General features: G+C 45.2%; 2 protein-coding genes and 1 long non-coding RNA gene across 5 annotated transcripts; all 3 read right to left on the reverse strand.

Moving 5' to 3' along the window:
• Nucleotides 1–629: 629 nt before the first annotated feature.
• LOC110512963 (uncharacterized) lies at nucleotides 630–22,076 on the reverse strand. 3 transcript variants are annotated; one of them, XM_090195167.1, is made up of 9 exons: nucleotides 21,871–22,076; nucleotides 5,445–5,644; nucleotides 5,294–5,352; nucleotides 4,961–5,175; nucleotides 4,576–4,833; nucleotides 4,199–4,333; nucleotides 3,928–4,081; nucleotides 3,555–3,581; nucleotides 630–1,300 (listed from the first exon to the last, which is right to left on the reverse strand). In XM_090195167.1, exons 1-5 carry the CDS (start codon nucleotides 21,986–21,988, stop codon nucleotides 4,634–4,636), a joined length of 792 nt encoding a protein of 263 aa, XP_090051293.1. In that variant the 5' UTR covers nucleotides 21,989–22,076; the 3' UTR covers nucleotides 630–1,300; nucleotides 3,555–3,581; nucleotides 3,928–4,081; nucleotides 4,199–4,333; nucleotides 4,576–4,633. The 3 variants fall into 3 exon arrangements, with proteins under 3 accessions (XP_090051293.1, XP_090051295.1, XP_090051296.1); XM_090195169.1 differs by having other exon boundaries at nucleotides 4,199–4,387; XM_090195170.1 differs by lacking the exon at nucleotides 21,871–22,076 and adding an exon at nucleotides 21,686–21,783 and having other exon boundaries at nucleotides 4,199–4,833; nucleotides 5,445–5,600.
• Nucleotides 13,941–16,413, reverse strand: LOC110485388 (uncharacterized). Its single transcript, XR_016485633.1, has 2 exons — nucleotides 15,695–16,413; nucleotides 13,941–15,307 (listed from the first exon to the last, which is right to left on the reverse strand). It is a non-coding gene; the product is annotated as an uncharacterized LOC110485388 (long non-coding RNA).
• Nucleotides 17,816–19,054, reverse strand: LOC110513590 (nacht, lrr and pyd domains-containing protein 1b-like). Its single transcript, XM_090195176.1, has 3 exons — nucleotides 18,922–19,054; nucleotides 18,657–18,804; nucleotides 17,816–18,371 (listed from the first exon to the last, which is right to left on the reverse strand). Exons 2-3 carry the CDS (start codon nucleotides 18,699–18,701, stop codon nucleotides 17,856–17,858), a joined length of 561 nt encoding a protein of 186 aa, XP_090051302.1. The 5' UTR covers nucleotides 18,702–18,804; nucleotides 18,922–19,054; the 3' UTR covers nucleotides 17,816–17,855.
• Nucleotides 22,077–22,880: the final 804 nt, after the last annotated feature.

A 22,880-nucleotide genomic window follows, 5' to 3' on the forward strand; every position in this document is an offset into this window, starting at 1 on the left:
ATCATGTAGTATCCAAAAAAAGTGTTAAACTAATCCAAATATATTTATATTTGAGATTCTTCAAAGTATCCTTTGCCTTGATGACAGCTTTGACCTTCCCCAGATCTGTGCCTCGACACCATACTGTCTCTGAGCTCTACGGACAGCTCCTTCCACCTCTTGTCTTGGTTTTTGCTCTGACATGCGCTGTCAACTGTGGAACATTATATAGACAGGTGTGTGCCTTTCCAAATGTCCAGTCAATTACATTTATCACAGGTGGACTCCAATCGAGTTGTAGAAACATCTCAAGGATGATCAATGGAAAAAGGATGCACCTGAGATCAATTTCTAGTCTCATAGCAAAGTGTCTGAATACTTATTTAAAAATTGTATTTAAAAAAAAAAATTTTTTTAATACATTTGCTAAATGTCTAAAAACCTGTTTTCACTTTGTCATTATGGGGTATTGTGTGGAGATTGAGGATTATTATAATTGTGTATGCATTTTAGAATGAGGCTGTAACGTAACAAAATGTAGAAAAAGGGAAGGGGTCTGAATACTTTCCGAATGCACTGTAAGTATCGTTATAATATTGTATTGTGAGGTCCCTGGTAATTCCCAGCCCAACTAATGCAGTGTAGCCTACTATAAATACAATGAAATATAACTTTTATTAAATACACGCATAGGATACAGCGGGTGTAAAGGATATAGCGAAACACTTACTAGCATGTTCTTTCCTACACACAAAGATATACAAATAGTTCCCTTATCTGACCATTAATGAATGTGGCATAATATCAAGGGTCAATTTGCGGTTCAAAAAAATAACAAACCACTTTAACAACTCTCTAACTCATAGAGCTATGGATACAAGGACTGACCATCCATAATATCCACATGATAGTTCATGCTGAGGCTTAGTGTTTATTCTTTTTTAATATTTTTTTTTTACAATTCCATTGTTTACAAACAATTGATTAAAACAAGGTTATATTTTGGCCTCTGATGGGGAATGGCAGTTGAACTAAGCTCATGAGGCACATAAGTTATATTCTTCAATAATCAATGAAAAATCTATGAAATAATATTTCTCATTATCATCCATTTAAATCTCAGATTGCTCCTGCTTTAGATAAACACTTTTCACTACATTTCTATATGGAAGCCACTGATTTGATCATCTCAGGTCTGGTTAATCTTCACGGACAGATGGACGGACAACAGCAGTAGGAGCTGCAGGCCTATGAGGCTGGACCCTGACAGGAGCTGCTGGTACTGATGCCACAGGCCCGTGGGGTTGGACCTGGACAGGAGCTGCAGGTGTACACATAATACATTTTACAACACAGAACCATTAGGAGAATTTTAGTTTTTTTTTCAAATGGGATTTCCTCATATTATCATTGTTTGTGATGAGGTGGCCATCAGGGAGGAGACTAATAGAACTAGAAGACTTGATGAGAACATATATCATCATCACCAGAGGTTCTCATCAGGTCTTCATCATAATTCAATAACAGCAACACCTGTAGTTCTACTTCTATTCCTAATGCTACTTCTTCCTACACCACATGTCAGAGTTCATTTGAGTTTAGCTCTAAATATCAATTACCTAGAAGGCAGAGACATCTCTCCCATTCATTACTGCCCTGTTCTATCAGAAGAATATCAAACTCTTAAACAAAATGTTGCTTACACACCCCCCGGTCCATGCTGTTAACCCACCACCCGACCCACGTTGTTAACAGACCCCCCCGACCCACGTTGTTAACAGACCCCCTGGTCCGCGCTGTTTACCCACCCCCCGGCCCGCGCTGTTTACCCACCACCCGGCCCGCGCTGTTTACCCACCACCCGGCCCACGCTGTTTACCCACCACCCGGCCCGCGCTGTTTACCCACCACCCGGTCCGCGCTTTTTACCCACCACCCGGTCCGCGCTGTTAACCCACCACCCGGTCCGCGCTGTTTACCCACCACCCGGTCCGCGCTGTTAACCCACCACCCGGTCCGCGCTGTTAACAGACCACCCCGGTCCGCGCTGTTAACAGACCCCCCCCGGTCCGCGCTGTTAACAGACCCCCCCCCCGACCCGCGCTGTTAACAGACCCCCCCCCCCGACCCGCGCTGTTAACAGACCCCCCCCCGACCCGCGTTGTTAACAGACCCCCCCCGACCCGCGTTGTTAACAGACCCCCCCCGACCCGCGTTGTTAACAGACCCCCCCGACCCGCGTTGTTAACAGACCCCCCCCCCCGACCCGCGTTGTTAACAGACCCCCCCCGGACCCGCGTTGTTAACAGACCCCCCCCCGACCCGCGCTGTTTACCCACCCCCCGGCCCGCGCTGTTTACCCACCCCCCGGCCCGCGCTGTTAACCCACCACCCGGTCCGCGCTGTTAACCCACCACCCGGTCCGCGCTGTTAACCCACCACCCGGTCCGCGCTGTTAACCCACCACCCGGTCCGCGTTGTTAACCCACCCCCTGGCCCGCGCTGTTAACCCACCCCCTGGCCCGCGCTGTTAACCCACCCCCTGGCCCGCGCTGTTAACCCACCCCCTGGCCCACGCTGTTAACCCATCCCCTGGCCCACGCTGTTAACCCACCCCCTGGTCCGCGCTGTTAACCCACCCCCTGGTCCGCGCTGTTAACCCACCCCCTGGTCCACGCTGTTAACCCACCCCCTGGTCCATGCTGTTAACCCACCACCCGGTCCATGCTGTTAACCCACCCCCTGGTCCACGCTGTTAACCCACCCCCTGGTCCACGCTGTTAACCCACCCCCTGGTCCATGCTGTTAACCCACCCCCTGGTCCATGCTGTTAACCCACCCCCTGGTCCATGCTGTTAACCCACCCCCTGGTCCATGCTGTTAACCCACCCCCTGGTCCATGCTGTTAACCCACCCCCTGGTCCATGCTGTTAACCCACCACCCGGTCCATGCTGTTAACCCACCCCCTGGTCCACGCTGTTAACCCACCCCCTGGTCCACGCTGTTAACCCACCCCCTGGTCCATGCTGTTAACCCACCCCCTGGTCCATGCTGTTAACCCACCCCCTGGTCCATGCTGTTAACCCACCCCCTGGTCCATGCTGTTAACCCACCCCCTGGTCCATGCTGTTAACCCACCCCCTGGTCCATGCTGTTAACCCACCCCCTGGTCCATGCTGTTAACCCACCCCCTGGTCCATGCTGTTAACCCACCACCCGGTCCATGCTGTTAACCCACCCCCTGGTCCACGCTGTTAACCCACCCCCTGGTCCACGCTGTTAACCCACCCCCTGGTCCATGCTGTTAACCCACCCCCTGGTCCATGCTGTTAACCCACCCCCTGGTCCATGCTGTTAACCCAAAAGTGGGTATATAGTATTTAAAGTGAGCTAGGCTACACTGCAGGCAAGATCCAATGAAAGACTCTATACACCATCATTCATTTAACAACACAGAACCACAAGGATAATTAGAGTTCTTCACATGTGATTTCCTCATAGTATCATTGTTTATGATGAGGAAACCATCGGTGATGAGACTAAGACAAGTAGAAGGTTTGATGAGAACCGTTACCTGAAGAGGGAACTTCTGTTGGGGAGACTGTGGATGAGAAAGAGAAGGTGTTGTTCTATGTAGTAAAATAACGATGTATCATAATTCATCTAAATTGAATCAACAACAACGATATGACTACTACTACTACTATTACTACTACTACTGCAATCACTACTACTACTACTGTTATCACTACTACTACTAATATCACTACTACTACTGTTATCACTACTACTACTAATATCACTACTACTACTGTTATCACTACTACTACTGTTATCACTACTACTACTACAATGACTGTTACTAATGTAATGTAAAATGTCAATGTAAAATGCTACTATTACAACTAGTTCTATTGTAACTCCTACTCTCTCTGAGTTTCAGTTACCTGGTAGTGAAACAAGGCGGTCCCATACACGTTCATTTTCAGGACCGCCATGTTCTTCCAGAAGAAGATACACTTCTTCAACAACTGTTTTTAAACGCAACTGAAATGTCGGCATGTAGTTGGTATAGGAATCATAATCCACAAACTCTGCTTCCTGGAGAGAAAAAAAAGCACAAGTATCAAGCCAAACAGAATTGTATGTGATTTCTATATGTTATCAAGGTAGCATCACAAAAATGATTTAAGTCTTAGCTCATATTTATTAGACTACCTTTGGATCTATGTGATGTTCATCTGTTAGATCGGTGGAGAGGGTGTATCCTTGGTCCCGGGTTAGTCTACAGTTAGGATTTATTTCCATGTATATTTCTCTGTCTCCAGTCCTTGTCCTCCTGGTCTTACACACCTTGAGAGGATTGGAAATGGTTTGGAACACACTGTCATGATTTAGTAGCAGTACCTGAAACATGGAAGCCCAAATGTCGCCCTCGGATCTTGAGGGGATCATCTTGATGTAATGGTCTGGATTCACCATTTACAATTACATTACACCCCAAAAATATTGTTCTGTGGCAAAAGGTGAGTTCAACAGTGCAAATTTGATAGAATTCCAACCAAAGAGGAGTTTGACAACTCTGATCTACTTACCTCTTCAATGTCAACATTTCTGGGCAGCAACAACACATTTAGGGTGGACTCATTATTATCATCTGGGAGTTGGTAAAAATAGTAGCACCAGAGCACAGATAGGAGAGACAGGAGCTTCCTGTTCCTTGGTGATGCCATATTTGCCGAATCCAGTGATGTTTAATATGACGTGAGATTCTGTTGCCTCATGGTGATGGAGAAACTCCATACTGTCATCATCAGTCACATGGGCTACAGACAGGAAGTCACATCCACCCTCTAGGTGAGAAAGAGAACATTAGTCTTCTGTTCAGATGACGATGACAACCCAGTAGTGGAGTAGTGATGCTACTGATGGTGATTAAGAATACATAGGCTATAACCTCCCTGGAAATGTATTACTTACCAGAATGAATCTCACAGTGTGGAAGGTGTAGTTGACAGACAGACCCCTTAAGGCATGTAAACATGAACAGAGGTCCTGCAGGCCTCTTGCCACTCTTGGCTAGAAGCCTCGTGTCCCAGTGGACTGTCCTATAGAGCACCTCTCCCTCTCCCTCCATCCTGAACACCAGGCCTGTTATACTGCACTGGAACAGACCTGCACTGGGGCACTGGAACCTAGAGGAAACAATGGTGAAGAATGACATTTTAATTACATTCCCTGAATATGACTTGAAAAATGAGGCATTGTCCTTAAACTATTCATGAGAAAACAAGTAAAATAATACTGAGTTACCTGTATGCTCCCTTGCCCTCATGATCGTAGATTTCTGGTTCAAAGTTTTCAAGAGACCTCTAAAATGGAAAAACAATAGATTTTAAAGATTATGTAGAGAAATGTAATAGAAACATAGTCAACTTGTATTTCTTTCCAGTGAGGGTCTTACCATGGGAGGATCAGTAGTACACAGGCTCTGGTCCACTACTCTACATTCTGTGACGCTTAACTCCTCCATGGCCTCAGCTGAGCTGTCAGACACTCTGACACAGTCCTGGCTCTCTTCTTCCATTGTCCCATTAGTCGATGATGGCAAGGTGAAGGCCTGTCCAACAATGGGATCATTGGGATCCAGGAGGAGAGGAGAATCTGCACAAAAAATAGTGTAAACATCAAATGGTGTTAGTTACTGGTTTGAAGTCGTCTTTGTATTAAATACAGATGTAGGATCTTAATTTGAGCCATGTTTGCTTCAGCAGGAAAATAATCCTGCAGCAACAGGAAATGTTAACTATTTTTCATTTAACTAGGCAAATAAGTTCCTACAAATGCCTATTTACAATGACTCCCTACCTTGACGACGATGTGCCAATTGTACGCAGCCCTATTGGACTCCAATTACAGCCGGTTGTGATACAGCCTGGAAATCAAACCAGGGACTGTAGTGACGCCTCTAGCACTGAGATGCAGTGCCTTAGACCGCTGCGCCCCTTGGTAGCACATTGTGTATTATAATTAACTGACAGTTTTTTAGGGGTTGATACATTTTTTATTAGGGCAAATCAAGTGGAAAATACAAACTTCAGAGAACTTTAAACTCCAATACATTACAAGTTTGCATTTCCTGCTGTGTAGTAAAATTATTTGCAACAAATGAGTGATCAAATTAAGATCCTACATCTGTAGGACCATCTCCTTCACTCTTACCTTGGGTTCTAGGAACCGTTTGTTACCACCAATATGTATTTTTCCATCTTCACAATAACCTTCAACCTGTCATTTCTGCTTTCCACATCCAGAGTCGTATTGATAAAAACTATGAAGCCAACTTTATTCATTATGGGGCGGCAGGGTAGCCTAGTGGTTAGAGTGGTGGACTAGTTCAATCCCCCCGAGCTGGCAAGTCTGTCGTTCTGCCCCTGAACAGGCAGTTAACCCACTGTTCCTAGGCCGTCATTGAAAATAAGAATTTGTTCTTAAAACTGACTTGCCTAGTTAAATAAAGGTAAAAAATAATAATAATTTTAATCAAAGTGTCCATTTATGAGCACAATATTTCTGAACAGACCTCCAAACCAAGCCAGGACCAGCAGAAACACAAGACCCGACAGCAGGTTCACTTACTACAGATGCATCCATGTCAGCTCCATCAGTCTGACAGTAGGTCTACTTACTACAGGAACATCCATGTCAGCTCCATCAGTCTGACAGTAGGTCCACTTACTACAGATACATCCATGTCAGCTCCATCAGTCTGACAGTAGGTCCACTTACTACAGATACAGCCATGTCAGCTCCATCAGTCTGACAGTAGGTCCACTTACTACAGATACATCCATCTCAGCTCCATCAGTTTGACAGTAGGTTCACTTACTACAGATACATCCAACCAGTACCAGCAGGCCCCGCCCAGGTCCAGCCTCATGGGCCTGTGGCACCAGTACCAGCAGGCCCCACCCAGGTCCAACCTCATGGGCCTGTGGCACCAGTACCAGCAGGCCCCACCCAGGTCCAGCCTCATGGGCCTGCAGCTCCTACTGCTGTTGTCCGTCCATCTGTCCGTGAAGATTAACCAGACTTGAGATAATCAAATCAGCGGCTTCCAAATAAACATTTAATGAAAAGTATCTTAAAGGAGCAATCTGTGATTTAGTAGAGCTGGGAATTTCCAGGGACCTCACAATACAATACTTCGGTGCCGATACGATATGTATTGCGACAAAAATATAAATGCAACATGGAAAATGTTGGTAACATGTTTCATGAGCTAAAACAAAAGAACATCACACAACATAGAAGCTTATTTCTCAAATTATATGCACACATTTGTTTACGTCCCTGTTAGTGAGCATTTCTCGTTTGACAAGGTAATCCATCCATGTGACAGGTTTGGCTTATCAAGAAGCTGATTAAACAGCATCATTACACAGGTGCACCTTGTGCTGGGGACAAAAGGCTACTCTAAAATGTGCAGTTTTGACACACATTACAGATGTCAAGTTTTGTGGGTGCGTGCAAGTGGTCTGCTGACCGCAGGAATGTCCAACAGAGCTGTTGCCAGAGAATTTTATAATAGCTTATGGCCGAGAAACAAACTCCAACGTCGTTTTAGAGAATCTGGCAGTACATCCAACCGGCCTCACAATCGCTGACGAAGTGTAACCACACCAGCCCAGGGCCTCCACATCCGGTTTCATCGTCTGAGACCAGCCATCCGGACAGCTGAGGAAACTGATGAGCATTTTTGTCTGTAATCAAGCCTTTTTGTAGGGAAAAACTCATTCTGATTGGCTGGACATGGCTCCCCAGTGGGTAGGCCTATGCCCACCCATGGCTGCGCCCCTGCCCAATAGTGAAATCCATAAATTAGAGCCTAAATAATTCATATCAATTGACTGATTTCCTAATATGATATCAGATATTTTATACACCAGGTTTGTGCTCAATAAAGAATTTGGGAATTGACTCCCATTCCACCCATGAGATTAAATTTAAATTGGCCACACCACAGGATGTAGAATCTGAATGAGTGACAGGAAGTGTAATTTTATTTATTGAATATTTGAAACGTACAATATGTGAAGCTGCTCAATAACTACAGTCCAACAGATTCCCATTCAGAGCCACACACAGAAGCATCCTGTTATGGTGCGTGAATGAGGACCCAAAAGCGAATTAACAAAACAGAGTTACTTTAATGACGAAACACACGTAGGCTCAGATGGACAGGCAGATTCCGACAGGACAGGACAAGGTTGCAGCAAACACGACGATAGTCTGGTTCAGGCATGAGTAACACAAACAAGAATCCGACAAAGACAGGAGCAGAAACAGAGAGAGATATAGAGGACTAATCAGAGGGAAAAAGGGAACAGGTGGGAAAAGGGGTGACGAGGTAGTTAGGAGGAGACAAGGCACAGCTGGGGGAAAGAGGGGGAGAAAAGGTAACCTAACAACGACCAGCAGAGGGAGACAGGGTGAAGGGAAAGGACAGAAACAAGACACAACATGACAGTACATGACAGTACCCCCCCACTCACCGAGCGCCTCCTGGCGCACTCGAGGAGGAAACCTGGCGGCAACGGAGGAAATCATCGATCAGCGCACGGTCCAGCACGTCCCGAGAGGGAACCCAACTCCTCTCCTCAGGACCGTACCCCTCCCAATCTACTAGGTACTGATGACCACGGCCCCGAGGACGCATGTCCAAAATCCTACGGACCCTGTAGATGGGTGCGCCCTCGACAAGGATGGGGGGGGGGGGGGGAAGACGAGCGGGGGCGCGAAGAACGGGCTTGACACAGGAGACATGGAAGACCGGGTGGACGCGACGAAGATATCGCGGAAGAAGAAGTCGAACTGCGACAGGATTAATGATCCGAGAAATACGGAACGGACCAATGAACCGCGGGGTCAACTTGCGAGAAGTGGTCTTAAGGGGAAGGTTCTGAGTGGAGAGCCAAACTCTCTGACCGCGACAATATCTAGGACTCTTAGTTCTACGCTTATTAGCAGCCCTCACAGTCTGCGCCCTATAACGGCAAAGTGCAGACCTGACCCTCTTCCAGGTGCGCTCGCAACGTTGGACAAAAGCCTGAGCGGAGGGGACGCTGGACTCGGCGAACTGAGATGAGAACAGCGGAGGCTGGTACCCGAGGCTACTCTGAAAAGGAGATAGCCCGGTCGCAGACGAAGGAAGCGAGTTGTGGGCGTATTCTGCCCAGGGGAGCTGTTCTGACCAAGACGCAGGGTTGCGAAAAGAAAGACTGCGTAAGATGCGACCAATAGTCTGATTGGCCCGTTCTGCTTGACCGTTAGACTGGGGGTGAAAGCCGGAAGAGAGACTGACAGAAGCCCCAATCAAACGGCAAAACTCCCTCCAAAATTGAGACGTGAATTGCGGACCTCTGTCCGAAACGACGTCTGACGGAAGGCCATGAATTCTGAAAACATTCTCGATGATGATTTGTGCCGTCTCTTTAGCAGAAGGAAGCTTAGCAAGGGGAATAAAATGAGCCGCCTTAGAGAACCTGTCGACAACCGTAAGAATAACAGTCTTCCCCGCTGACGAAGGCAGTCCGGTGACAAAATCTAAGGCGATGTGAGACCACGGTCGAGAGGGAATGGGAAGCGGCCTGAGACGGCCGGCAGGAGGAGAGTTACCGGACTTAGTCTGCGCGCAGACCGAACAAGCAGCCACGAAGCGACGCGTGTCATGCTCCCGGGTGGGCCACCAAAAGCGCTGGCGAATGGAAGCAAGCGTACCCCGAACGCCAGGGTGGCCGGCTAACTTGGCAGAGTGAGCCCACTGAAGAACGGCCAGACGAGTAGGAACGGGAACGAAAAGAAGGTTCCTGGGACAAGCGCGCGGCGACGGAGTTTGAGTGAGTGCTTGCTTTACCTGCCTCTCAATTCCCCAGACAGTCAACCCGACAACACGCCCCTCAGGGAGAATCCCCTCGGGGTCAGTGGAGGCTACTGAAGAACTGAAGAGACGAGATAAAGCATCAGGCTTGGTGTTCTTAGAGCCCGGACGATAAGAAATCACGAACTCGAAACGAGCGAAAAACAGCGCCCAGCGCGCCTGACGCGCATTAAGTCGTTTGGCAGAACGGATGTACTCAAGGTTCCTATGGTCAGTCCAAACGACAAAAGGAACGGTCGCCCCCTCCAACCACTGTCGCCATTCGCCTAGGGCTAAGCGGATGGCGAGCAGTTCGCGGTTTCCCACATCATAGTTACGTTCCGACGGCGACAGGCGATGAGAAAAATACGCGCAAGGGTGGACCTTGTCGTCAGAGAAGGAGCGCTGAGAAAGAATGGCTCCCACGCCCACCTCTGACGCGTCAACCTCGACAATGAACTGTCTAGAGACGTCAGGTGTAACAAGGATAGGTGCGGATGTAAAACGATTCTTGAGGAGATCAAAAGCTCCCTGGGCGGAAACGGACCACTTAAAGCACGTCTTGACAGAAGTAAGGGCTGTGAGAGGGGCTGCCACCTGACCGAAATTACGGATGAAACGACGATAGAAGTTCGCGAAGCCGAGAAAGCGCTGCAACTCGACGCGTGACTTAGGGACGGGCCAATCAATGACAGCTTGGACCTTAGCGGGATCCATCTTAATGCCTTCAGCGGAAATAACAGAACCGAGAAATGTGACGGAGGAGGCATGAAAAGAGCACTTCTCAGCCTTCACAAAAAGACAATTCTCTAAAAGGCGCTGGAGGACACGTCGAACGTGCTGAACATGAATCTGGAGTGACGGTGAAAAAATCAGGATATCGTCAAGGTAAACGAAAACAAAGATGTTCAGCATGTCTCTCAGGACATCATTGACTAATGCCTGAAAGACAGCTGGAGCGTTAGCGAGGCCGAAAGGAAGAACCCGGTATTCAAAGTGCCCTAACGGAGTGTTAAACGCCGTCTTCCACTCGTCCCCCTCCCTGATGCGCACGAGATGGTAAGCGTTACGAAGGTCCAACTTAGTGAAAAACCTGGCTCCCTGCAGGATCTCGAAGGCTGAAGACATAAGAGGAAGCGGATAACGATTCTTCACTGTTATGTCATTCAGCCCTCGATAATCTATGCAGGGGCGCAGGGACCCGTCCTTCTTCTTAACAAAAAAAACCCCCGCTCCGGCGGGAGAGGAGGAGGGGACTATGGTACCGGCGGCAAGAGCTACAGACAAATAATCTTCGAGAGCCTTACGTTCGGGAGCCGACAGAGAGTATAGTCTACCCCGGGGGGGAGTGGTTCCCGGAAGGAGATCAATACTACAATCATACGACCGGTGTGGAGGAAGAGAGGTGGCCCTGGACCGACTGAACACCGTGCGCAGATCGTGATATTCCTCCGGCACCCCTGTCAAATCACCAGGCTCCTCCTGTGAAGAAGAGACAGAGGAAACAGGAGGGATAGCAGACATTAAACATTTCACATGACAAGAGACGTTCCAGGAGAGGATAGAATTACTAGACCAATTAATGGAAGGATTATGACAAACTAGCCAGGGATGGCCCAAAACAACAGGTGTAAAAGGTGAACGAAAAATTAAAAAAGAAATGGTTTCGCTATGATTACCAGAAACAGTGAGGGTTAAAGGTAGCGTCTCACGCTGAATCCTGGGGAGAGGACTACCATCCAGGGCGAACAAGGCCGTGGACTCCCTTAACTGTCTGAGAGGAATGTCATGTTCCCGAGCCCAGGTCTCGTCCATAAAACAGCCCTCCGCCCCAGAGTCTATTAAGGCACTGCAGGAAGCTGACGAACCGGTCCAGCGTAGATGGACCGACAAGGTAGTGCAGGATCTTGAAGGAGAGACAGGAGTAGTAGCGCTCACCAGTAGCCCTCCGCTTACTGATGAGCTCTGGCTTTTACTGGACATGAAGTGACAAAATGACCAGCAGAACCGCAATAGAGACAGAGGCGGTTGGTGATTCTCCGTTCCCTCTCCTTAGTCGAGATGCGGATACCTCCCAGCTGCATAGGCTCAGCACCCGAGCCGGCAGAGGAAGATGGTAGTGATGCGGAGAGGGGGGCAACGGAGAACGCGAGCTCCTTTCCACGAGCTCGGTGACGAAGATCAACCCGTCGCTCAATGCGAATAGCGAGTTCAATCAAGGAATCCACGCTGGAAGGAACCTCCCGGGAGAGAATCTCATCCTTTACCTCTGCGCGGAGACCCTCCAGAAAACGAGCGAGCAAAGCCGGCTCGTTCCAGCCACTGGAGGCAGCAAGAGTGCGAAACTCAATAGAGTAGTCTGTTATGGATCGATTACCCTGACATAGGGAAGACAGTGCCCTGGAAGCCTCCTCCCCAAAAACAGATCGATCAAAAACCCGTATCATCTCCTCCTTAAAGTCCTGATACTGGTTAGTACACTCAGCCCTTGCCTCCCAGATTGCCGTGCCCCACTCACGAGCCCGTCCAGTAAGGAGAGATATGACGTAGGCGACACGAGCAGTGCTCCTGGAGTAAGTGTTGGGCTGGAGAGAAAACACAATATCACACTGGGTGAGGAACGAGCGGCATTCAGTGGGCTCCCCAGAGTAACACGGCGGGTTATTGATTCTGGGCTCCGGAGATTCGAAAGCCCTGGAAGTGGCCGGTGGATCGAGGCGGAGATGGTGAACCTGTTCTGTGAGGTTGGAGACTTGGGTGGCCAGGGTCTCAACGGCATGTCGAGCAGCAGACAATTCCTGCTCGTGTCTGCCTAGCATCGCTCCCTGGATCTCGACGGCAGAGTGGAGAGGATCCGAAGTCGCTGGGTCCATTCTTGGTCGGATTCTTCTGTTATGGTGCGTGAATGAGGACCCAAAAGCGAATTAACAAAACAGAGTTACTTTAATGACGAAACACACGTAGGCTCAGATGGACAGGCAGATTCCGACAGGACAGGACAAGGTTGCAGCAAACACGACGATAGTCTGGTTCAGGCATGAGTAACACAAACAAGAATCCGACAAAGACAGGAGCAGAAACAGAGAGAGATATAGAGGACTAATCAGAGGGAAAAAGGGAACAGGTGGGAAAAGGGGTGACGAGGTAGTTAGGAGGAGACAAGGCACAGCTGGGGGAAAGAGGGGGAGAAAAGGTAACCTAACAACGACCAGCAGAGGGAGACAGGGTGAAGGGAAAGGACAGAAACAAGACACAACATGACAGTACATGACACATCCAGGGTCAATACCCTGCTCAATAACTACAGTCCAACAGATTCCCATTCAGAGCGACACACAGAAGCATCCAGGGTCAATACCCTGCTCAGGGGCATGTTGACCGATCTACCACCAGGCCAAAAAACGTGGAAGTATCATTTAATTCAGTGTAATTCAAATACATTTCACTCAGTCACAGAACATGAGTTTAATTGAATCTGACAGGTCACACTTCCAGAAACCAAAGTATCACTTTTCTCTGGAAACAATGTTCATATACTCTATTAACATTAGTACTTAGAATAGACCATTATATTTCCACCAACCATTTCATTTGTTTGGCTTTGTCTTGAAGGCTTTAGGGTAAATTTGTGCATTAGACTAATGCATTGTGGGAAATGTATTTCCCCCATATTGAACAACATTTAAGTGATTAATGAAATATAACTACAGGTTTCGTTTTCCTTGTTTTCATTCATTTGAAGAGTTTGTCCTGAAAATCAATTGTTTCATCAATATTTTATATGCATGTATATAACATGTTTGGTATTTTATTTACAAGATGTATATTTGTATAGACTACAACTATAGAATCGAATAGGCATTTGAATATTACTGAATTCAACTCTATTTCCTTGAATTGCAATTCGGTATCCTGCTTATTAATTCAAATTCATGAATTGAATTTATGAGCCATTCTAAATTCAATTCTGAATTGACCACAAGTCTGTTATACACTACAGTACATATTTCCCTGAGTGAAATGAGTCCCTGACATTCAGGCTGATTAAAGCTGGAATCTTTAATGGTTAAACAGCCACGTCCATTTGCAATATTACAAACAAGCTGTAAACAACAACACTGTTTTCCCCTTGAACGTCCTTTTATGCACAATAGAGGAGCACAATATTCACTTTAATGATTTTTAGCATGCTACGCGACGCTCTGTTGCTAGGCAACAAAAACAACTGGTGGGGCGGACAGTGGGGCTGTTTCCCCCTACTGCTGATACACAGTATTTGTCATCTCAATTGAATTGAGGGAGATTAAATAGATTAATGCAATTACAAAACACTATAACAGATATTTAAACACTACACAATATGACATCTTTCCCTGAGAGTGAAATGAGTCCCAGAGATTCAGCCTGATTAAGTCTGTAATGGCAGAGAAGTCAAACATAAAGGACACATTCCTTATCTCAAGAGTTGCTCCTATTTCTCCTGATCAATCACAAAAGGAGACTAGTCCCTATTGTTGGAAAATAATGTCATTCATTTTAAAAGATGCTCTTAACCGTTATATAAACATATACACTATATCTAAACAGAGATATATCTGGTGTTCAGCCAGTAGAGCTGTCCAGTACAAGTCAGTTGTCTGGTAGATGTTAAGTCTCACATGTTGTCTGAGACCTGTCCAAGATGATTCAACATTCACCATGTTACAGATAGAAATTCAATCATCTTGTAGTCTGTAGCCAGTGTACCAGAGTAACACAGGTAGGTTGTCTGGTAGACAGTAGCTCCTCGAAGTGCTGCTCTCTGTCTCTGATAAATGTTTTGATATCTTCTGAGGTTGTATCCATGGTTACCTCTCAGTCTGTCTGTCTCTTTCAGAGCATGTATTAGTATTGTGATATTATATATCCTGATGCTGTTGTATCCATGGGGACCTCTCAGTCTGACTGTCTCTTTCAAAGCATGTATTAGTATTGTGGTGATATATATCCTGATGCTGTTGTATCCATGGGGACCTCTCAGTCTGACTGTCTCTTTCAAAGCATGTATTAGTATTGTGGTGATATATATCCTGATGCTGTTGTATCCATGGTTCCCTCTCAGACTGTCTGCTCTTCCAGGTCTTCAACCAGGCAGGGATCTACTTCCTTCAGGACCTGGTAGAAGTGTTCCTGGGCACGAGCCCCCTTCTTTACCACCATGTCCAGCAGGGTTTGGTTCTGTAGGGTCTTGGTGGATTTACTGACCACCTCCTCCCTCTCCTCGTCAATCAGAACCCCACGATCCTGGAGACGCAGGAATATGGGCTGTAACAGTCCCAGGCGAGTTTCTAGAGCAATCCTGTGTTTTGGAATGAAGTCTCGTCCTGGGAAAGTAGGGGGTTTGGCAGGAGTGGCTGCAGGGACAGGGGCTTGGACAGAGAGAGGAGAAAAAGGGTCTATAACCTCAAGTGTATATATTACACATTTTAAAAGTGTGATCAACTTATATCAGAAAAATATATATATATCAGAAAAATGTATAATTCAGTTGTATTGATCTTACAATACAGGACATCAGTAATAATCTCAGTCATTAATTATGCTCCTCTGCCCAGCGGTAGGCCTGTCTCTCCTTGGGAGTTAGGAGTTTACATTACACTGATTAGTGCTTTACAATACAGGACATCAGTAATAATCTCAGTCATTAATTATGCCCCTCTGCCCAGCGGTAGGCCTGTCTCTCCTTGGGAGTTAGGAGTTTACATTACACTGATTAGTGCTGTACAAAACATGGACTGTTTTATCTGAACTGTTACCTTGATATCTGTAGAAACCCTTCCACGGATGTTCAAGATTCACAAATAGACTGGACAGTAGGTCTAATATGGACCAGGCTATATTCTTCTTCTTCCTCAATGTCAGTTCAGCTTTTCGAACTTTGGCAGGTAAGAATACCGCAAACGTTGTGGTGTAGTTTTCGTAGTCTTTATCATTATCAAACTTTTTGGTCTGGATCAAAAAATGGACAAACATAAGACAGTGTCAGTTGAACAACATTAACTTCCTCTTGAAGTCTTTGATTCAGTCAGTTCCAGCACTAACCCAGGCTACCTGACACCTGCACGGCAGATCATTGGTTTTATTGGCGTTGAACAACATTAACTTCCTCTTGAAGTCTTTGATTCAATCAGATCCAGCACTAACCCAGGCTACCTGACACCTGCACGGCAGATCATTGGTTTTATTTAGGTGATACGTCGGAGGTGGAACCGTATTGGAGTTCAAATCGCTGAGCAGCTGCTCTTGTCATTGTCACAAAACCACACCTGTATCATCCTAATCAAGGTGTATATTACAACATGTTCCACTGTTCCAACTTGTAACAAGGCTGTATGGGATTATTACTAATGTCACTCAGTGCATCTAATGGTTTTACCTCTGACATCATCTAAATCAAAACGATGAAGCTGCTATGCAGTTGTTGGTTATCAGGAGTTAAGGTGGATCTGATTGAGTCCAGCTGTTTTTCTGGATTCTGGCAAGAGCAGTGTTGGTGTTTCTTTTAAAATGACAAATGGCTTGAACTGTTCTTTAAGACTTCATATTCTTAAAGTTAAATAAGTTACATTTAAATGTATCTATTATCCTTTCATAAATGGAAAACTATAACTGTAAAAACCAACATAATTAGAGAAGTAAAAATAAATGTTTTGTCATACCACGGCTGTCAGCCAATCAGCATTCAGGGCTCAAACCACCCAGTTTATAATAACAGATTTGTTCAGTATATATTGTTTTTAGAGGTTTCCTGAGGACTTTGAACCAGAGGACTATGATCAGGAGGACAATGGAACATACCGGTAACTTGGTATTCTCTTACTTGTTTTTACAGTTATAGTTTTCCATTTATGAAAGGATAATAGATACATTTAAATTTAACTTTAAGAATATGAAGTCAAAAAGAACAGTTCATGCCATTTGTCATTTTAAAAGAAACACCAACACTGCTCTTGCCAGAATTTCAGTCTCTCGATGTGCAAAACTGATAGAGACATACCCCAAGCGACTTACAGCTGTAATCGCAGCAAAAGGTGGCGCTACAAAGTATTAACTTAAGGGGGCTGAATAATTTTGCACGCCCAATTTTTCAGTTTTTGATTTGTTAAAAAAGTTTGAAATATCCAATAAATGTCGTTCCACTTCATGATTGTGTCCCACTTGTTGTTGATTCTTCACAAAAAATACAGTTTTATATCTTTATGTTTGAAGCCTGAAATGTGGCAAAAGGTCGCAAAGTTCAAGGGGGCCGAATACTTTCGCAAGGCACTGTATTTGTTATTCCTTGATCTCTGCATTGTCACGGGCTACGAGCCGGTTCGTGACAAAATGGGACCAACACTTTACATATTGCGTTTATATTTTTGTTCAGTATAGTCATGAGAATCGCAATACATATGGTTTGGGCATCTTAAGTATCGTGATGATATGGAATTGTGAGGGCCCTGGTAATTTCCAGCTCGACTAATGCAGTGAAGCCTACTATAAATACAATGAAATATAACTTTTATTCGTCACATGCATAGGATACATCGGGTGTAAAGGATGCAGAGAAACGCTTACTAGCAAGCTCTTTCCTACACACAAAGATATACAAATATCTACCGTATCTGACCATTACTGAATTTGGCATATCAAGGGTCAACCTGTGGTTCAAAAAGTAACCAACCACGTTAACTCTAATTCATAGAGGACTGACCATCCATGATATCAACATGATGGTTGTTTTGAGGCTTAGAGTTTATTTAAACAATTCCATTGTTTACAAAGAATTCAGTAAAACAAGTTTATTTTGGCCTCTAATGGGGAAAGGCAGTTGAACTAAGCTCATGAGAAATTTATTTTCCACATTATCATTCATTTAAATCACAGATAAAGACTTCATTACATTTGTATTTGGAAGCCACTGATTTGATCATCTCAAGTCTGGTTGATCTTCACGGACAGATGGACGAACAGCAGCAGTAGGAGCTGCAGGCCTATGAGGCTGGACCTGGACAGGAGCTGCTGGTACTGGTGCCACAGGCCCATGGGGTTGGAACTGGACAGGAGCTGCTGGTACTGGTGCCACAGGCCCATGAGGTTGGAACTGGACAGGAGCTGCTGGTACTGGTGCCACAGGCCCGTGGGGTTGGAACTGGACAGGAGCTGCTGGTACTGGTGCCACAGGCCCATGAGGTTGGAACTGGACAGGAGCTGCTGGTACTGGTGCCACAGGCCCGTGGGGTTGGAACTGGACAGGAGCTGCTGGTACTGGTGCCACAGGCCCATGAGGTTGGAACTGGACAGGAGCTGCTGGTACTGATGCCACAGGCCCATGAGGTTGGAACTGGACAGGAGCTGCTGGTACTGGTGCCACAGGCCCATGGGGTTGGAACTGGACAGGAGCTGCTGGTACTGGTGCCACAGGCCCGTGGGGTTGGAACTGGACAGGAGCTGCAGGTGTACACATAATACATTTTACAACACAGAACCATTAGAAGAACTTGTTTTTTTCAAATGGGATTTCCTCATATTATCATTGTTTGTGATGAGGTGGCCATCAGGGAGGAGACTAATAGAACTAGAAGACCTGATGAGAACATTTCATCATCATCATAGAAGACTTGAGAATGAATTATGCTGAAACAATAACAGCAACACCTGTAGTTCTATTCCTAATGCTACTTCCACCTCCACCACATGTCAGAGTTCATTTGAGTTTAGCTCAACATTTGTTACCTGGAAGCCAGACACGTCTCTCCCATTGATTTTCAGTGCTGCCATTTTCTTTCAGAAGGAGATCAAACTCTTTAACAACAGTCAGCAAGAACAACTGAAATGTGGGGAAGTAGTTTTCATAGGACTGGAAATCCAGAAATTCTGCTGTCTAGAACACAAAAAGCCAGAGTCAGAATCTACGATCTTACATCAAGTGTGAAGATACTGAGGTCACAGAGAAAAATCTAAAGTTGTAATCTCTTTATGACTTATAGATATGAATTACTGTTGGGCTGATCCTATATCCATCTGTAATATCTGTGGAGGATGTATGCTTTCTTCGGGGTTAGATTGCAGTGAGGATTTGTTTCAATGAAGGTTTCTTTGTCTCCATTCCTCCTCTTCCTCTCCTCCTGCACCTTGAGAATCAACAATGGACAGAAATGTTGCTTCAATCAAATACACATGTGGTGCAAACTCAAGCCCTTTGTCAGAATTATTAATACTTGATTCTGGTTTGGTGTCAACAAGTATATGAACATGCATTCTTGTGGCACAGAGAGAATGTTATTTTTCTATGTTGTTTGACACTGCCAGCCTGATGGAATTCCTGACAGATAGAAGTGGGATTTGAAATCTTAGTTATGCTTACCTCCCTGATCACAACATTTCTGGGAAGCAACAACACATTCAGGATGGACCGCTCTTCAGAGAGAAACGGTTGGTAGAACAACAACAAAAGCCCCTGGATAGGAGAGATGGGAGCATCATCATCTGTGACATCACCATAAGCAGAGGATCCAGTGATGTTTATTATGACATGCGTGTCTGTTGTCTCATGGGGGGGGAGAAACTCCACGTTGTCATCAGTCACATGGGCTACAGACAGGAAGTCACATCCACCATCTAGGAAAGAAACAGAAACTCAATTGGATTTCCTCAATTCCTCGCATCCTCTCCTCACCTCCTTCTGAAAAAGGTCAAAGGTAATTGAAGAAGGAATGTGGAAATAAATGCGCTTGTATGAAATGAGACTCCTTCTCCACTAGCGAGTCATCAGGCAAATTAAATTTACAGGGGTGGAATCCCAAATCACATGTAGTTAGTTGTGCTGGATGTTTCATAGATAAATGGAGAAGTAACATATTGTTTTTAAAGGTACGCATTTTCTCTTATAAGAAAGCAGCTGTTTCAAAGGGCTGATTTCATAACTATTCCCCGGGAGGATAGGCCTGAGCATCCTCTTCTGCAGGAGGATAGACCTGAGCATCCTCTTCCCCGGGAGGATAGGCCTGAGCACCCTCTTCTGCAGAAGGCAATCTGCATTTTATTATTATCATCATAATTAGTAATTATTACTACTCTTTCTAGGCAGACTTTTGTGCAATTGAGAATCTCTCAAAAGAGAACATTGAGCTTTCTCTGATGTACTACAACAGCAATGACACATGAGGCAATGAACAAATTAATTTACAATCTTGTTCAGGGCAGTTGAACATCTTTCACTCATGAAAATACTCACCAGAATGAATCTGACAGTGTGGGAGGTGAAGTTGACAGACAGACTTCTGAGGACAGTCGATGTTGAACAGGGGTCCTGCAGGCCTCTTTCCACTCTGGGATAGAAGCCTCATGTCCCAGTGGACTGTCCTATAGAGCACCTCTCCTTCTCCCTCCATCCTGAACACCAGGCCTGTTATACTGCACTGGAACTGACCTGCACCGGGGCACTGGAACCTAAAGGAAACAATGGTGAAGAATGACATTTTAATTACATTCCCTGAATATGACTTGAAAAATGAGGCATTGTCCTTACAAACTATTCATGAGAAAACAGGTAAATAATACTGAGTTACCTGTATGCTCCCTTGCCCTCATGATCGTAGATTTCAGCTTCAAAGTTTTCAAGAGACCTCTAAAATTGAAAAACAATAGATTTGAAAGATTATGAAGAGAAATGTAATAGAAACATAGTCAACTTGTATTTCTTTCCAGTGAGGGTCTTACCATGGGAGGATCAGTAGTACACAGGCTCTGGTCCACTACTCTACATCCTGTGATGCTTAACTCCTCCATGGCCTCAGCTGAGCTGTCAGACACTCTGACACAGTCCTGGCTCTCTTCTTCCATTGTCCCATTAGTCGATGATGACAAGCCTGTCCAACAAAGGGATCATTTGGTTCCAGGAGGAGAGAAGAATCTGCACAAAAATAGTGTAAACATCAAATGTTGTTAGTTACTGGTTTGAAGTGGTCTTTGTATTACATACAGATGTAGGATCTTAATTTGAGCCATGTTTGCTTTAGCAGGAAAATAATCCTGCAGCAACAGGAAATGTGAACTATTTTTCATTCAACTAGGCAAATAAGTTAAGAACAAATTCCTATTTACAATGACGCCCCACCCCGACGACGCTGGACCAATTGTACGCAGCCCTATTGGACTCCAATTACGGCCGGTTGTGATACAGCCTGGAAACCGAACCAGGGACTGTAGTGACGCCTCTAGCACTGAGATGCAGTGCCTTAGACCGCTGCGCCCCTTGGTAGCACATTGTGTATTATAATTAACTGACAGTTTTTTAGGGGTTGATACATTTTTTATTAGGGCAAATCAAGTGGAAAATACAAACTTCAGAGAACTTTAAACTCCAAAACATTACAAGTTTGCATTTCCTGCTGTGTAGTCAAATTCTTTGCAACAAATGAGTGATCAAATTAAGATCCTACATCTGTAGGACCATCTCCTTCTCTTACCTTGGGTTCTAGGAAGATTATGGGCCATGTCTAAAGTCAATTTGAGCAAGGAACATATAGTAGATCATATATAGTAGATATTCTCTGCAAACACTGCAATCTACTATGTGTGTGTGTAAATTAGATAGAGAGACCAGTAAAGATTGTAGTATTTCCTACGAAAATGAATTTATATTTTTTAAATTACCTTTATTTAACTATGCAAGTCAGTTAAATACACATTCTTATTTACAACGACGGCCTAGGAACAGCGGGTTAACTGCCTTGTTCAGGGGCAGAACGACAGATTTTTACCTTATCAGGTCGGGGATTCGATATAGCAACCTTCCGGTTACTGGTTCAACGTTCTACTGTGGAACGTTCCAACAGGAATCTGTTCCAAAAACTTCTTAAAGTTCAAGGTTGCCAACGAACAACGCATACAAAGTGGTTTGATCAATTAATCTAGCTAACTAGCTGCGGAATAGGCATCAACTCACCGCGTAGTTTGTCCACAGCACAATCAATACGACTGAGTCTCGTGTTGATCTCCTCTTTGTTCGTGTCGTATTTCCGGTATTGACGTTGTGTTGTTGGCGACGTTTTCTTCTTCTTCATGGCGCTCCGCAAACAAACGTTTAAAGAGCCGCCAACTCCTGTCCTGGATACAATCAATATCTGACCAATTCTGTACTACCACGAATAAACAATTCAAAACCAAATAAATCCTTAACTTCCACCACACCCTCCCCCCAACCCTATTAAGCTTTATCTTTAAAACTCCTGCTTTAGGATTGTTCAGCATGTCAACAACGGTTTGTTACCACCAATATATATTTTTCCATCTTCACAATAACCTTCAACCTGTCATTTCTGCTTTCCACATCCAGAGTCGTATTAATAAAAACTATGAAGTCAACTTTATTCATTATGAAAGTGTCCATTTATGAGCACAATATTTCTGAACAGACCTCCAAACCATGCCAGGACCAGCAGAAACACAAGACCCGACAGACAGTAGGTCCACTTACTACAGATACATCCATGTCAGCTCCATCAGTCTGACAGTAGGTCCACTTACTACAGATACATCCATGTCAGCTCCATCAGTCTGACAGTAGGTCTACTTACTACAGGTACATCCATGTCAGCTCCATCAGTCTGACAGTAGGTCTACTTACTACAGATACATCCATGTCAGCTCCACCAGTCCTCACTGTAGTTCTACCAATCTGTTTTACAGCCTCTGCATATGATACATCATGACTGATCCTGTATCTCTGAGCCTCTCTATCCTCTCTCTGTACCTGGCATCCACTGTGTTCTCCCCCACAATTACAGCACTTAACCTTCACATTGCTTCCACATCCACCGTCATCATGTTCTTCTCCACACTTGGCACATCTTTTCTTTACACTGAGCAGCTACATGTCCTATTCTTTGGTATTTAAAACACTGCAGTGCATATGGGACCAATTCTCTAACATTGAAACTAAGGAATCCTATACGT

This window comes from Oncorhynchus mykiss, chromosome 13 (genome assembly GCF_057628025.1).
Source record: "Oncorhynchus mykiss isolate SJ-2025 chromosome 13, ASM5762802v1, whole genome shotgun sequence".
Lineage (NCBI taxonomy): Eukaryota > Metazoa > Chordata > Actinopteri > Salmoniformes > Salmonidae > Oncorhynchus > Oncorhynchus mykiss.

Coding starts and splice junctions, on each gene's coding strand:
- LOC110513590 (XM_090195176.1), bottom strand. CDS start 18,701: ATGGCAGCACTGAAAATCAATGGGAGAGACGTGTCTGGCTTCCAG. Junction 18,372..18,656: donor GAGACGTGTCTGGCTTCCAG/GTAACAAATGTT, acceptor GTACACCTGCAG/CTCCTGTCCAGTTCCAACCC.
- LOC110512963 (XM_090195167.1), bottom strand. CDS start 21,988: ATGAAGAAGAAGAAAACGTCGCCAACAACACAACGTCAATACCGGAAA. Junction 5,645..21,870: donor TGCTGTGGACAAACTACGCG/GTGAGTTGATGC, acceptor TTTTTTGTGCAG/ATTCTCCTCTCCTCCTGGAT. Junction 5,353..5,444: donor GTACTACTGATCCTCCCATG/GTAAGACCCTCA, acceptor TTTCCATTTTAG/AGGTCTCTTGAAAACTTTGA.